This window comes from Solanum pennellii, chromosome 12 (assembly GCF_001406875.1).
Source record: "Solanum pennellii chromosome 12, SPENNV200".
NCBI classification, from domain to species: Eukaryota; Viridiplantae; Streptophyta; class Magnoliopsida; order Solanales; family Solanaceae; genus Solanum; species Solanum pennellii.
In genome coordinates this window covers 40,002,995-40,020,283 of record NC_028648.1, presented here as the reverse complement: position 1 = coordinate 40,020,283, position 17,289 = coordinate 40,002,995, and the positions used below count along the sequence as shown (strand labels likewise).

At 36.6% G+C, this 17,289-nt stretch overlaps 1 protein-coding gene across 1 annotated transcript in view; it reads right to left on the bottom strand.

Moving 5' to 3' along the window:
* LOC107007056 (ABC transporter C family member 12-like) overlaps positions 1 to 16,565 on the bottom strand; it is a 74,860-nt gene extending 58,295 nt beyond the window's left edge. The window contains exons 1-10 of the mRNA XM_015205524.2: positions 16,408 to 16,565; positions 15,244 to 15,777; positions 10,331 to 10,509; positions 8,295 to 8,334; positions 7,639 to 7,795; positions 7,225 to 7,339; positions 7,058 to 7,138; positions 6,911 to 6,935; positions 4,478 to 4,534; positions 2,991 to 3,137 (exon numbers count right to left, since the gene is read on the bottom strand). Coding sequence (XP_015061010.1) covers positions 2,991 to 3,137; positions 4,478 to 4,534; positions 6,911 to 6,935; positions 7,058 to 7,138; positions 7,225 to 7,339; positions 7,639 to 7,795; positions 8,295 to 8,334; positions 10,331 to 10,509; positions 15,244 to 15,573 — 1,131 coding nt within the window. The 5' untranslated portion in view covers positions 15,574 to 15,777; positions 16,408 to 16,565. The remainder of the gene's footprint in view (positions 1 to 2,990; positions 3,138 to 4,477; positions 4,535 to 6,910; positions 6,936 to 7,057; positions 7,139 to 7,224; positions 7,340 to 7,638; positions 7,796 to 8,294; positions 8,335 to 10,330; positions 10,510 to 15,243; positions 15,778 to 16,407) is intronic.
* Between the last annotated feature and the right edge of the window lie 724 nt (positions 16,566 to 17,289).

The window sequence follows — 17,289 nt, the reverse complement described above, 5'->3', positions numbered from 1 at the left end:
CAAAATTGATACAATATAAGTAAGCAATAAACTATAATTGCAGACTTAAAGGAGTATAAAATCACAAAGATTTTTGTCTCCACCAGAAACACAGATTTAATAATTTCCTTAAGATTGTTGTCAATCTGTGTTATGAAAATCAGAAATTACTGGTTGTAATAAATCATTCAGAAACACGAAGTAACTGACATTTTTAGAACCAGTAAGTAGATGAACAGAAATTTATTTGTAAAAAATAATTGAATCTGTAAAAACTTACCAGAATGGAATACTCTTTTTAATAATTAGGAAGAAAATCAAGTCCACTGAATTCACAGTGTCCCCTTAAGGAAATTATTCCCCTCTAGTATCCGAGGTTTGATTTGGAATATAACCTACCAGGGTAAAATGATCTTAATCAGTAGAGTATAGATACCAAAAACTCTACTGTCAGCGAATCAATCCATAGCAGGAAAGTACACGAAGAAATATGTGTTTTTAATAAAGAAGATCAGAAAATTCGTAGGAAAATATTCTGAATACTGAATGGTATTTATAGGCAAGAAGAATATATTCTAAAAGGTTGCAACCCTTTCAGAATTGACACGACCATTAATGAAAGGTTGCAAACTTTCAAATGGTATTGATTAATCCTGAAAGTTGCAACCTTTCAGAACAGTCATAGCGGGAATTTTTAAATATAACGGAATTTAAAACGGGTCAAGCGCGCGGATCCGAGTCAGGTCGGATTAACTAAAAAGTTTAAAACATTTCGGTTAACTTCTGTTATCAACTAATTAATTGAAAATAATTAAATAAATAATTAAAATAAATTTGTCCAAAAGATTATCTCTCGATTTGCCAAAGCCAAAGCAAAAGCCGAAGCCGTAGCCGAAGCCGAAGCGAGCGAGCGACGACGACGGCGCGAGGGGGGTCCCTCTTTCCAACCCTTTTAACAATTAATAGGAGTGTTTATTTATTTAAACTCTCCTATTTTCATTTCCATTACCGCTGAGGGACTATTGCCTTTTTCATTAAAGCATTAGAGGACTTTTCAAGTTCCCAACCTTTCAAGTTCTAAACTTTTCAAATTCCTCTCCTTCCCTCTATTTCGCATCAATTCTTGCTACATACCCAACATAATGACCATTGACAACCGCCAACACCACTAATCACCATCTCCAACAATCTCCACTTCAACTGGCAACCACCACCACCAACCATGTTCACCACCACAACAAACCATGAATACCACCACCAACCACCTCAACAACCTTGGGAGGTAAAGAGGTTGTTTTCGATAGACTCTTGGCTCAAGAAAAGAACAGGAGTGAAGCAACCAAGGAAAAAATACTAAACAAGGCAAGAAAGCTTATGATTATGTGAACGAAAATTTACTCATTTTCTAACCCATGTCAAACAGTGCTCCTAGTTTGGATTAAGGCGATCTTTTGGGCCACACATTGATATGATGAAGTCTAAATTACTCTCAATAAGGAAGGTTCATAATGGGCACAATTCATCCTATATCTTTAATGTCACAGCGCTTCAGTATCAACAAATTATTTGGAATTGTTGGAAATATTCTAATTAAAATAATAGTTAACATACTTGAGAATAGACTAGGAGGATAGAACAAGCAATATGTACTTATATTGGGGCTCTGATAAAGTAATTTTTCAACCAATCCTATCAATTACCTTTCTGTAGTGGCCAAGAAACCAGATTTATTTATTCTGATAACCATGATGTCCAGCACAACTTCTGCACACCTCAACTAATTCCACAGGATACTTGTCACCTCTCCCCAGCAACAACAAATACTAGGTAACTCTATCCATGTAGGCTACGACAGATAGGAAGAAATCACCTAGTGTTTTTGTCTTTTCTGGGATTTGAATCTGTGACCTCATGGTTCTTACCCACTTCATTGACTACTACGTCACACCTTTGGATGCGAAATCATAGAAATTAATGAGTGAACTCTATGGGAAGGGACCAATGGAGCTCTTTTATTTTGAGTGTGCCTGCGTATTTGCAGATTACCCTTGTTCAACCAAGCCCTATTGCATAAGCGGTTGTCGAAGTTTGCTCATGAAGATGTTATTATTTTTTGCCAGAATAGCAAATCAGGGATGTCTCAGAAATGGAAGGTTATTAGAGGAAGCCACAAGTTAAAATGATGTGAGCAAGATAAGGACCGAAGAAGTCCATAAAATTCATGGGTTATTAACAAACACTAATCAGATCCTTTTCTGGTTAGATCTGTGGTATGGTGTTTCACACAAAAGATGCAGTCACATTCAACTGCTACCTGACCCTTTATATGTGATAATTCAAGAATGGTTTGAAATACATGTTTTAGAAACTTCCTCAGTGATAGGAGTATGAAGAAGCTGCAGAATTGTCTGAAGACATACAATCAAACAATTTTTAAGATGAACAAAAAGGTTGCTTTTGAAAAAATTGAGTAAAAGGATACTTTCAGTCAAATCGTTTTACGGGTATCTTTACAAAGGAGGAGACAGGAGTGCTTTCCAGATGCCCATTGAGACGGAAAAAAGGGAAGCCTTTTCTTTTTCTTTTTTCTTTTTGGTTGTGTATGACCAAAAATGCAGTAATAATTTGGAAACTTTTGGAAAAGAAAGTCAATTTATGTGAGTTGCACTGATCTGTAAAAGACAATATTGTGGTCTACCTACTTCTAGCACTGCCCTTTTCGTGCCGAGTTATGAGCTATTGCAATTTATTGTGTTCATGGCATTAGCAAAGACACGAGCAGACTCTGGCAATTTGGAAGCTACAATAGATTAAGGGAAGCAGACAAGAAGTGAATCCACTATGTCATTCTTGGTCAACACAGATTGACAATAGACGAGCATTAAGTATATCAAGATCTATCCTATAGCATAACTTAGTCCTTTATTATATTTTATGTTTTGATAGCTATATGAATTCTCCGAGTAAATGAATGTCAATCTTCTAAGCGCCACGCTAAATCATACACATACTAATTTGGTAAACCATCTTGGTGCTATTATAGGGGAAGCAATGAAATATATGCTTTTAATATGATGAAGATTGAATCTTACCACCCCAACAAATATCAGAAAAGCATATAAGTGGCCAATCCAAGCTGGATCACGGCGTTCCAAAGACTGTAAGCAATATCAAGTTGACAATGAGGAGATATAATATCATAAAACCCAAAAGAGTGCACTACTTCCATGCATAATATGCAAAACAAAACAACTATGGCATAACAGAAACAGGAAGGTAACAGCTCTAAGAGGAGGAAACATAAACGGGATTAGTCTCTCCTATAGGCTCGCTATCATCCAAATTTCTTATATATTTAGTATTTTTTAACATCACTTATGCTTGTCTTATCTAGTGAAGACACAGTAGATTGAATCTCAATATTAAGATAAGATGGTTATTAAACAAATCCACCACTAAAACAAAATGCACTCTCTTCCATAATATCATAGGCAAATCCACAATTTGAACTTTATAGGTCCAAATTCGGGATGCCACAGCCTATTTGTTTTATAAGGTTCAAATTCAGTATGTGTAATTGTTTAAATTTTTAGTACATATATGAAGTCTGAGTCAAAGCTATTGGGTTCGGATGAACCCATAACAAAATTACACTACATCTGCCCCAGTATATTGTGTTCTTTAATTTGTAATTACACCATTGTCCCTGTTGAGAATATATATTTAACTAATAAAAGTATGTTTTCTCTAACAGCAGTATTGAAGTGTGTGACCGTCTCATCTAATTTGTAATTACACCATTGTCCCTGTTGAGAATATATTTACCTAATAAAAGTATGTTCTCTCTAACAATAGTGTTGAAGTGTGTGCTCATCCTCATCTAAAAGCTTAAGCTATTCGAAAGAGCACACTTTTATTAGTTAATTATATTCTCAACACGCCCCCTCACGGGCGGACCTAATTCTTTTTCATTGGCCAAATACGTGGAAATTCTTTTTGATATGGGTGGTGATGAGATTCTATCCCATTATACCAAGTTGAAGGGTGTAACCATCTCATCTAAACGCTTAAGTTGTTAGAGAGAGCACATTTTTATTAGTTAATTGTATTCTCAACAGTGCCATTTGAAATTCTTTTATCGAGCTTCAAATTAACTTGAATATAGATTTGAAAATTATGTGCATATTATATTAGTAGTGGTTTAATAACATTTGGAAGTAGATATTGATAACATGATCAATATGACATGTAAGATTAGTTAGATTCCCTCATGGAGAATGTATCACAACTGTAGACTTTTGTATTCCTTATTAATCAGTCATTCACATATATTAACTTTACTCATACTTGTTACTTGTCAAACAACATAACAATATTCACAAAATAAGAATCAGCAACTTTTCTTATGTCTAATTATGAGAAAATTGCAAGTTTAAATGCACAAAACACCAGATTAGAGGATATCAATGTAAAACAAATCCCAACAACCAAAAGTTACCTCTAAGAGACGATTAAGTAGTAGTGGTCCCACAAACTGACAAAGATCACTACCAACCTGAAAATTAGAATAGGAAGAGAAAATATTCACAAGGAATTTAAAAATCAGAAATGGTAGAGGATTAACAGATGACTCAATTAAAGAATTTCAGATCCAAACGGGAAAATGTAAGCCTAACATATCTTGTCATGGTGAGTAACCAGAGAGAAGATTTCAGCATGCCTTTTTTTAAATGGGAAAGGAATCTGAATGTCAGGATGAATTCAAAACAAGGAAGAAAGAAAATCACTTATCAGAGAAAAAATTATCTTCCCATTTACTACATTGTCCACTGCATCTCCAGTTCAAAGGAATTATACCCATTTGATTAGCTCTGTTATCAGATTTTATCTTTACCCTTAGCGTTGACAGTCATCTCCCTCAAACACAATATTCATCTAGTCAGATTCTCAATAGCTCCGGCTGGTTTTACATTTGAAAAGGGAGCTTTGTAAGACTCCATGAATTCAAACATTGGAAACCAAACAAAACCGGAGCATGGGGACTACCAATGTAAGACCGAGAATTTGAACCATGAAAACCACACCAAAACAGAAAGCTGGGGACCACCCAATGATTATGAGGTCAAAAGTAACTAAACGGACTAGGGAGGGTGTGAAAGCACTTTGCAATAAAGGACGAAAGCCCAAAACGATTTAAAATTTTAAGTGTGACATCGACGATTAGAAATAATATTTTTGTGTGCCAAAGGAGGTTACAGACTGGTACCATATCAAACGGGAATTAAACTAGAGTAGGAGGTGTGATGAAAGTAAATTTAGGTCTAAGGGGAGCTCTAGACTAGGTTGATCGGAAGCTATGCCGCAGATTAAGTTTTCGAATGAGCTGGCACAAGGTCCAACTTCTAACAAGCATATCTTCCAGTGTATAAAGTTTTATGTGGTTAATTACCTATCCAATCAAAGGTCTTCGAGTCTACTTTCCAATTCAACAAACTGTTCATCAATCTAAACTTGTACATAATTATATGTACATTTACTGAAGTGCATTCGAAATGGCCTGGTGTGAGCATGGTAAAACTTCAAGAAGTCGATTTATTTTTCATTCAATATTGGCGCACTGTGCCATGCCTCACGATAGGCCAAAAATCTACCTATTTCTTCCATTTCAAGGGCTATGAAGTAAGAGAAAGAGGCAATGAGCCATATATGTTATCAAATGTTTTGGGAGTACTACTTGGTTAGCCGAAAAGGTGCTAGTCTACGTCTCAAGCGCTTCAAACTACGTAGGACAAGGCCGTACCACTGGTGCAGGTGATACCTTAATGTTACCCCACAGAGGGTTTTATGATGTGGGTCCAATGGTAGAAAAAGATATGAATGTCTAGTCATCCCGGCAGGAGGGATGGCCTATCGAATCGGACCGAGATCAGACCCCATATATATTACATTGTAGTGTCGATGATTAGATAACTCCCACAACAATTCCTTTTGTTCATTTATGTTTATTGAATCTTATTTTGATGATAAAGGTTCTCTAAGTTCTCATGATACACTTATAGAAATATGGTATGTCCTTTCCTTTAATATGCCCTCACATTCCTTTACTATGTTGATTATGCTTTTATCATACAAGTATTATTCAACGGTATAAAGATATGACATGAGGCCTAACCCAACTCCAAAAGTTAGCTCATGAGAGCAGGATTGCCCAAGTCCATATAAGGAAACCACCAGTCCATTCCCCAACCAATGTGGGACTTTTACCCACTCTAACACCCCCTACACGCCCAGGCCTGACTGGAGCGTGGACCGAGAGCCCAAAAGGGGATGGACCTAGCTGCGATACCATGTAAAGATATGATACCTGGGCATAACTCAAGCCCAAAAGCTAGCTCACAAGGGGAGGATTGCTCAAGTCCATATAAGGAGCCCACCGGTCCATTCCCCAACCAATGACTTTTACCCACTCTAACAAACAGTTCTTGCATTCCTTTTGTTTGGGAGGCTCCGATGCCGTATTTCATTATGCAGGTTTCGAGACTTCGGGTAACTAGATTCCACATTAGGCATCTCTCTCACCTTCAACTGCTATTGGTGAGCCTCATTCATCATCCGGGGTATCTGTCATGTCATATGTATATATAGCTATTTTGGATACGCTAGAGCCTTGTCCTAACTTCTATTATTGATGTTACGTCTTAGAGGCTTCATAGACTAAACTAATCACGCCATGTACTACATATGGATATATACATACATATATATATCGGGTTGCACAGAGGATTGGGCGTCTTTTGTAGAGAGCCATGTTGTATTGTAGGTTCTTTACTTTTTGGTCTCTCAAAGTAACTTTTAACATCCGGTGGAAAAACTAAACACTAAAGGAAAAGCTAACTAGATTTTATGACAATCCAAGGAATAAGCACATTACTTTGAAGAGACCTCCATACCAGAACCTGTAGAAAATTGCAGAGAAAAATAAGAGAACACGCTGAGGGAAAAGAAGCACGGATATAGTTTCCTCTCACAAAATAGGCAAAAGAAGACTGTTGGGAATAGAATGTAGAAAAAATCATACCTGCCTCCAAGACTGCAATTCAAAGCGCGTAGAAGCCATGGTTTTTTCCTCCGAGATTCTTCAGTCCAACATCTTTGGAATCTAAAAGAGTTGAAATGAATAAATTGTGACAACACTCTTAGAGTTGATTATGAAAATATTGAGGGAGAAAGATACACGGATACAACCTTGCACTCAATGTCTCTGTCTTATCCCATGAGTCTAACTTCCAAACATCCTTTTCAGTGATTGGTCTGTTATAGCCTTGTCGCAAGAGGGGGGTTATCCATCCAAAAGATATCCCTACCACAGTTAAACAACTCAATTATCATTTAGCTATTGAAAAAAGAGTTCAATGTCCCACAGGACCTACCAGTCTTAATGAAAAGTCATAAGAAATTAGATCCGAGTCTTCAAATAGAGAAGGCATAAAGTCATAGTATTCCGAAAGAATGAACAAGAGGTATATGCAAAGTCCATCAGTGCATATCATTCATATTGTTTCTGTAAACTTTCTTTTAGCACAATAAACCAAATGAAAGTATGAAACCGTTTCAGGATTAAGTGGCCAGAGTTAAAATTAATAAGCAGAATCCACTGACTTGACAAAATGCTTGCATATCTCTCAGGACAAATATGGTCTTCTCCAAGGATTGTTTCATCGGTTTTATCATCAATGGACTCACTCCTTAATGGAATATAGCCAGGGAAAGGATTCAAATGAGGAAGATGGACAAGAAGCAGAGCCCCAAATACAATCTGCATAAAACAATTCAGATTTTCTAGTTCAATTTCCAATGAAACAAAATGTAGGTAGTTAAGATATAAATTTGGTTTGTACTGTTAAGTTCTTGAAACTCAAACATATATATGTTACTTTTCCATGCATTTTAGAATAAAAGATAAACTTGGTTACCAGAATTTTGTTCCAACTGCAGCCTGATACAAGGCACAATTTCGTCTACAACCAATATGGTTAATATCTTCCGATTCTTCAACTATGTAAATTGATTTTACAACTGATCAAACTACTTGAACGTAATCTTACACAAACTGATATTCAGGGACAATATATTACAGTCAATAAATACTTCTAGACCTCATGCAAAATCAATTTATCCTTTCATCAATATAAATCAGCTCTAATCCTGGGTAAATCTCCTTGAAGAACTTATATGACTGATTAATTTTTTAAAGCTAGAAAAGGTGCAAAATGCACCCGCTAAAATCTAACAGATGATAAGGACATAATAAGTACCTGACAGATGACTGAACTGTAATAGATGTACAGTGTAAACCTGCACAATTTAGTAAAAGCTATGAGTAAGTACTGATTCCCTAGATAGCATATAGAAAAGAATCTTTTGACGCAATCAAAACGGTTTTCTTATAATTTATACTAAGTGAATGAAAAGAAGTTGTGACTCTAAAACCTCCAGTACAGAGAACAGTCTAATTCTTATAAAAAAGGTGTTCTTATAGATCTACTGAATGAATGTAATTAGGAAAACAATTAGTGTAGTGGATATGCGGGTCAGAAGGAGCGCGTCTATTACAAGAACCAATTTGTATTCATGTTGTGACATTCAACTACAAAAGTCATTCATCTAACAAGGAAGTGGTGGAGAAAAATACAAAGAGGAAGAGAGACTTACACAAGTTGTTCATTGACCTAGAAAAAAAATACGACAATGTCTCTAGGGGGTTCTATGGAGATGTTTGGGGACTAGAAGTGTATTGTAGCTTACATTAGCGTCATTAAGGACATATACAATGGAGTCCTGGGTGAGGATGGAAGCGGAAACTCTGAGTACTTTCCAGTTGTCATAATGTTCCATCAGGGATCAACTCTTAGCCGTTTTTATTCGTCTTGGTGAGAACTAACGCGGCGTAACCAAAGAGAGGTACTATGTTGTATGGTTTTATGCTATTTGCGAATTACATAGTACTGATTGACAAGACACAAAGAGAGAGTTAACAATAAGCTGGAGATTTGGAGATAGAACCTAAAGTATAAAGGATTCAGGTTGAGCAGGACTAAGACAGAGTAAGTAGAGTGTAGTAACGTAACTCATGTGAAGATCGAGACTCATGGCATCTCCAAGAGAGGAAGTTTCAAGTTTCTTAGGCGTACGATCCAAGGGAATGGTGAGATGGACGGGGATGTTACATTTCGTATTAGAGGGAGGGATGAATGGAGGCTTCCGGTACTTTTGAGATAAGATTGTGCAACCAAGACTTCAAGATAAGTTTTATAGAGTGATGTTGGACCAACTCTGTTGTATGAGGTGAATTGTTGGACAGTCGAGAACTCGCACATCAGAAGATAAAAGTAGAGGAAATAAATGAGGGTTTGTCCCATTACTCTCTGGCCATGGCTGTCATTGCGGCGCATTTTTCCGGTAAACTGAGAATTTTTCCCAGTATTCTCTGGCAGCTGGCAGCAGCTAACTTTCTTTTTGTTGGTGATGTGAAATATCCAGCACCAACACTAGACCCAGCATCCTCTGGCAAGAAAACCCTAACAACCCACGACGAAAACGGAGATCCCACGCATCTATTGGGGCGATCAGATCCTAGTTTTTCTGTCGAGAGATTCTTCAGACACTGAGCGTGTGTGCCACTTCTGGACTTGTTTCGGCGAGGAAACTTGGTTCTCTCCTCATTCTGACTCAACTCTCTGAGAATTTGCAGGCATGTATAATTCAGAAGTTTAAATTCGTGCCAAGGATCCAAAAAGACACCTAGCTTGTTTTATTGTTTTCTTACCATCTGATTTCTCAATTGCTGCTTCCTAGAGTATAATGCCAAAAGTTTCACAAGTTTAAGCTCTTTCTAATTTTTTTCTCCAGAGAACTATCTGACAAGATGCAGAGTTCTCTTGCATATACAGGATCTATTTTTCATACCATGAGATTCATTACCTGAGTGTTTTTTTCTTCTTTCTAAAATTGGTGTGCAACCCTTGTTTGCTCTTAGGGGAAGATTGGTGGAGAGTTCTGTTGATTTCTCAAACTCATTAAGCCTTTGAAATTGTAGGGGATCCTTCAGATTTTACTTCTTACTGCCACGTTCATTAATCAAATTCTCAAAATCAATGGGAGTATAATTATCCAACTGCAGTTATTTTATCTGACATGTCGGCATGTAATTTCTTTTTCCTTAATAGAAAAGCCCTTCATTGGTCATCCAACATTCATGAGGTTGACCAGATGACTTGACAACATTAATAAGCCTTGAGAAGGGAAATTACTTCAAATAGCAATTGAACAAAAATAAAAATATCAAGCTCACCTCGAGTAGAAACTCTGCATTGAAAAAACGAAGTTGAGGATCACAAGTTCACCAACCAAGGCATAGATTACTCCGAATCTGACATACCATCGGAACTCTTTGATATAGACTTTAGTTTCCACTAGATTCATAACAATAATGGACATCCAAGCAAGTGCCTCAATGCTCAAAGAAACCATCTGGAAGAAAAGAGTACATATGTCAGTTGACTAGATATATGAAGAAAAGATCTCACTAGACTGGTCCACAAGTAGGAGTAATCAAAATTGCTGCTGCTATGTATAACTAAATGCAAATAACTGATCAGATCTTGGATGAACATGTAAGCTATCATGCTAGTATTTTCTTCTCCACAGTCCACACCAAATGATAATATCGTAAATTGTTTGATATTTCCAAGAAGCATGAGCATCAATACTTGAATACCCGGTGAAAGATGATCCAAGCATCTTTGTATCAACATTGTCAAAAGAAAGAGCATATTTCATCAAAAAAAAATGTACATACCCTAAAGCTACTCAAGGACCTATCAAAATTTCTCACCAAGTGATAATCTTTCCTTAGTAACCTTCAGTCGATAGCTATTCCAAAAATAAGTCTATAATAAGTCTCTAACTTGTCAGCAAACTAAAATAAGTCTATAATTTATTAAAGGAGACAGGGAAACTAGGGAGTACACCTATCGAGTGCAATCACGGGCTGAGTGAAGCATCAGATGATCTAGTAGTTGATAGAAGGTCATAACAATGACTTGTTGGAAGGTTAAATTACCTATGCTACACTAGACTCAATATAGTCTATGTCATGAGCATGGTGAGGCAGTTTATGGCTTTATGCACAGTCAAAAGGTAGTCCACCTAAGAGAAGCACACAAAATAAATAGAATCTGAAAAAGATCTCTTAAGAGGACTTCAATTCAAAAGGGGAAGCACCTTGACTGTAGAAAATTATATGGATGTGGACTATGCCTGGTCCCTATTCAACACGAAGTAAATTTCAGGGTATTGCGCTTTCTTGAGTAGTAATCTGGTGGCATGGAGTAATAAAAAGAAGAATATTGTGCCAAGGTCAAGTGTTGAATCAGAGTCCAAAGCGATACGTGGGTGTTTGTGAGCTACTATTGCTGAAATTAAATCTTTGAAAGTAAGACCCTTCTACAAAGCTATAATGTGATTCTATGTCAACAATAACTATAGCCCTGCAAATTGATTGACACTTCATCAAAGAAAAATTGGACAGTGTGCTGATTTGTACTCCATTCATGACATCCAGGCACAACTAGCAGACAATCTTTTAAATGGCTGAGATACTTTTTCCATGTTTATCCTAAGATAAGATCTGATTTGTATCCCATATTTGTAGAGATTTATCACTAACTGGCTTTATTAACTTCATATATATAAGCCCCTGCATTGTACATTGTGATGATAAAAAATACAGAAAACTTTTTTCTCTTTTTAACATTTACTTCAGAAGGTCAAAAGAAAACTTGATTATTTCTTGACAAAATAGAAGGAAAATGTAAAAGAAAAGCTTGCACATTATACAACTACCATTTTTACTGGCCTCTATGCTTGAAAATATTTAAAAGAATGTTATGAAGTAAAGATCATAAAAATCTTCACTTCACAAGGAACTTCGCTTTGCAATTTTTTTTAAGAAAAAGAGAAAAATTCAGTTGGATTCTATCTTTTCTATTGATACTGGTAACTTGTGTCTATTTCTATATATGAGCAAAACAGCTTACAATAAGACACTAAGAAACTGAAGCTATTTTGACCAATTAAATGGAATCAGCACATCCACCATTTCGACTGTTTCTCCTAGTAGGACTGTTGACACCAAACACAGCAGCAACATACACAATGTAATCCCACAAGTGGAATATGGGGAGGGTGAGTGTAGGCAGACCTTACCTCTACCTTGGGAGGTAGAGAGTCGGCTCAAAGAAAAGCATATCCAAAAACTTGAAAAAGAAATAATGAAGGTCAAAAAATCATGGCAATAAATTATAGAAAGCATGACAAAGCATACTGTGGAAAAAAACAACTACAATAGTGCGAAATAAAAGTACAAGAGACAGTTAATAGTAGCAGAAATTGAAAGACAATAAACTACAGGAAAAATACTACAATCACCAGTATGTAAGGATAAGGAAAATTCTGTACTAACTAATAGCATTCTACCCTAATTTGTTTCCTCCACAACCTCGCATCTAAGGTCATTTCCTCGACACTCCAACAATTATAATATTGGATAATGTCGGCGACTCAAATCTTAGGTTTCTCTCAACCCAAATTGGAATTAAAAACTTGCCTCCTTTTCAAACAATAACACTTTGTAGAGGATATTCCAGACCTCTCCATTGATCAAGATCCTAGGCCATTTTGAGGTGATTTTTCAGTTAGGTCTCCTCCTCAGTAGAAATCCATCCTCTGCATTTTCCTCCTATCTTTGGTTGGACTAAGGTGACAGGAACTCCAATAGTCCTCTGTTGTTGGGGTGCATCCTGCTAGGGGACTCCACCATTCTAAGAGAATCTGGATTTTTTACGAGAAACAGTTTCCTTGAAGAATCTTCTTTTCGATATTTCTATGAGAGATTCTATACGAAATAGGTTACCACCATCTCAAATATGTTTACCCTATAAGTTGTTTTCCAGTTAGAATATATCCACTCCTGAGGTCTGCTAGAAAAGTTTTCTTCTCATCTTCCCTACCAAACCAAACATCTCTTTAGCAATCCATCAACCTTTGTCCCTGAGGATTCAGAATTAAGAATATTCCCCTTCTTAATCTCTATGTCTGCTTCCCAAAGCTTTTTGGATTGCCATTTCTTTCTTGTACTGCTTTAGCATATGGATAGTGGGTTTCAGTCAACATAGGGGAATGGGGACCTACCTAATCAATAGGTGAAAAGAAAGTATCTCTCTACCTTAAATGCAACGTCGAGCCAACCAGCATTTAATGTTTTTTCTTGAATGATTAGGACAAACCTTTGATCCCTCTTAAGAATATAATGCTCATATATCAGCAATGTGCATTGAATTTCTCTTATGAAAGTTGTATGTAGCTATATATCCAATTCTTTCGTTCTCCATCTCTCTTAACACATTCTTTTGGTGCTTCAAGGATTCCTTAAGACTATGACAAATCCATTCCATGGCTTTACTGTTCATTGAAGAGCTCCTCATCATATGACCACTTCTCTCCACCAAATCATACCAAACAGCTCAATCGTAGCGCATCTTGTAATATCACATAATTTAAAGCTTGCGGTGAAATATATCCTATTCTCACTCATATTTGAGATCAGAACTTGACAAGAAAGAAAAGGAAAAGGTTGGTATGCTACCATTGAAGGTGATAGCTGAGAAGAAGGTGATGAAAGAAGAGGGGTTCCAGCGAGGAAGTCGGCAGAAAAGGTGCTCCATGCCTAGAAAGTAGGAGAAAGGAAGTTCCTCAGAAGAGTGCCTAGGAGCATTTCTAGGCTAAGGAATTCTGAAAAAAGAAAAGCAGATTCGGCAGGAAAAAGTTGTCAAAAATCTGAAATCAAACCAGTAGGTGAGTTGCAGGTGAGATAAAATTTCGCCGGAAAACATCTGTATGTTAAACAAGTCTCAGAACAGTCTAAGATCAGAAACAATAGGTAATTTCCAAGGGAGAAAAACATTCATAAGAGAACCTGTAGGTGTTGCAGGGAGGCCATTTCCTGTGAAGATAGCCGGAAGAGGCTCACATTCTGATGTGTTTCTAGGAGTGTTTATAAAATATTTCTGTAAGGTTATCTCTACCTCCAGTTGTATTCCAGACTGAATGAAGCAAGAGAAGAAAGTTTTGCAAAGTGAAGACTTAAAGCCTTCTATTGAGAAAGCTATAGTATTAGGAGATGTAGACATCTTAAATTTTGCGAAGCAAATCTATGAGTTTATCAAGATTAAATGCCTCTCTAAACATCAAGATTATTAAAAAGATAAAAGTTTCAAGAAAATGTTTACCTTCAGAGGTACAAAAATGGTGAGAGTAGAGAATCATGTAAAAACAACGAGAGGAATGTGACCTATCCACCTATCGCCCTAAACCAAACTCCGCTACCATCACCTATTCCGGCCCCCGCCGATACAAGAAGGATGAAAGGAGAGTAAAATTGCAAGTTGAACTTCAAAAGACTATACATGCCTTTAATGAGGTCAAATATGCAATAATGGAACTGAATGAATCATAGCGACTTTATTGACCCTGTCTACTGTGTGATTAATATGAAATTCAGTCACCTATGCAGAAGCTATCTGTTACACAAAGTGAACTACCCAACAAATGGTATGAGTTGTAGAGAATCTTTAGCTTCAGGAACCCTGACCTGCTTTAGAAAACAAATTACTTTTATCACTTTGGAATTAAAAAGGACCGAATACAGTAGTATAAGTAGGAACTCATATATCCGACTTCAACTCCACTGGGGAATCACACATAGTGAATTAGTTCATAGTTCATGTAGTTTTAATTTCCATTATTGGTCCTTTGGAGTGATTCCGATAAAAAAAGAAAATGAAGAATCACTAGGACAAATACTTCAAAGTAAATTATTGAAGACGGTTAAATTACACAGTATGACAATAATTCACCTACCATATACCTAAGAAATGAACGACGAAGATGATTTAATTTCTTTGAAAGGAAAGTGGTGCATATTTTGAGCCATGATTATGCATGCCAAGTGCAAGTTTCTTCATTGCTGATAGGTACATGCAATTGCAGATACATAAACAGGTTGGTATGATTTTTTTAGTTTTTTCTATGTGCTAGGGGAATGAAAACATGATGAATTTCTTATAAACAAAAGGAAAAGATGATGTCAGAAGTGCATGGGAGAAATAACAAAACTGATAAATTATAACACGAAGTAGATACAACCTCAAAAGGAGCAAGGTCAGTTTCTGCATCCAGATTGAAGATTGAAATGCCCATAAACAATCTGAGCAACGGCTCAGCAGCACAACAACTTCCCAAGAGGATCAATATGTAATTGTAATATTTCGACGTTAACTGGAATCTGCGAACTTCGTGGTCCATCCTGACCAGCCATAAGCGATACACACACAGCACAAAAAGAACCACATTAGATATACAATCAGCTGATTCAATAGCACATGGTGTATAAGCACCAAAAGCGCTGTCAGTTTCTTTGGCCCATATCCCATTTGCCTCCGGCTTGCAATACCAAACTAGTGCATCGAAAATCATTTTCTGTAACCACTCTACCAAAATTTCACCACGTTAGAGGTCTACTGTACTGTACAACAAAAACAACACGCCTCAATCCCAAGCAAGTAGGAGTTAGCTATAAATAGTGGTCCTCTGTATGCCAACGAAATATTCTGGATTGCACTAAGGTCTGTGCATTTTCAATCAACCAAGAACTGCTCACAGTTGTGCATAACAAATTTACTGCAATTAGGGAAAAAGCATACACAGCCATTAGCTAGATGTGGAGAAATCAAGCAACTAAAATTGCACCAATGCTTAATGACAGAAAGACTAGAAAGTTGTAGCTTTCTAAAATATGAGAAAGTTAACAGATAGAAAGTAGACCAAGACCAAAGTCCAGATGAGCATAAATGGAAACAGAGGCACCCATATTCAGATGATTTAATAATAAGAGGAAGAATTAAATACTTAGTGATCTAACAAAAACCAGACAGTTAAACTATATTTTTATAATGAACACACAACACATAAACAGACAATCAAACTTCGCCTGAGCTAAGAAATAAGCACTCCAACTTTGAGAGTCCCATGTAGACATCTCAACTAGCAACTACATAAACTCATGGACCCGATGCTAACATGGCACATAAAGTTTCTAGATGATACAGTGGGGACAAGTTTAATTACGCATACTCATAATTGGTTTATGCATTAAGCGGGAAAGGGAGAGATAGCCTTGAAGCTAAGTAGCATGACATTGACATAGGCTTTATAGAAACTAACTATTTAAGTCATTAGCCCCAAAAGTTGTTCAAATTTTCAAGTAAATAACTTCAAATTGAGATAATAAAACAAGAGAAAGAATGATACCTCTCCAACCCAACTGAGACACAGTGAAGTGAGCAAATGAGCATCTGCAGCCAATAGGAAGCAATATATGAAGAAAAAAAGGTAAGAGCGGAATCTGAAAATGGTCCAAACTCCAAACAACAACAATGTTGAAACTGCTAGCGTCATTGCTTACGGAGAAGGAGATGCCACTTTAAAATATTACTTCAAACAAATAAACAATTTTGGAAGCATATGAGTATTCGAGTTAGGAGAGAGAGTGTGATTTGATTGAGTGAATATATGAATTCTGAATTATTTCAAAGCATACAAGCACAAATATAAGGTATGGATGTATGGGTAATAAAATAGTTTTCTTTAGGCCAAAGTCATACGCGGCCACTCAAACTTGTCCCGATTATTCATTTAGACACCTCAACTAGACGTACTACCTATTGAACACTTCAACCACCCCAGATTTGAACCGTACAACCATTTTTTAATCACTTTTCATTAATTATGTGGCGCGTGTAGTTAACCTCCCCACGTGTATCTGACGTGTTTTGAATGACCATTTAAAAAATACCACGTGTATCCGACGTGTATTTATTAATGCCTAAATTGGGGAAAATTCCCGAATCGTTAACTTTCACAGAACAATTCTCTCTCTCTCTCTCTCTCTCTCTCTCTCTCTCTCTTGCTAACCTTACAATTTCTTTTGATTTCAAGCTCTCCATCTCGCGATTTATTTCAGATTGAAGTTCGATTGTTGTTTGATTCCTCTTCTTCGTGTTACGATCTATCCTCCTGTAAGTTTGATTTTTGTTTCTTTACATGCTTTCTTATATGAATTTCACAAAGCTCTCGTTTTGTAAAAATGTAGGGTTTGCGAATATTCTGTCCATTCTATACTATTACCAAAAA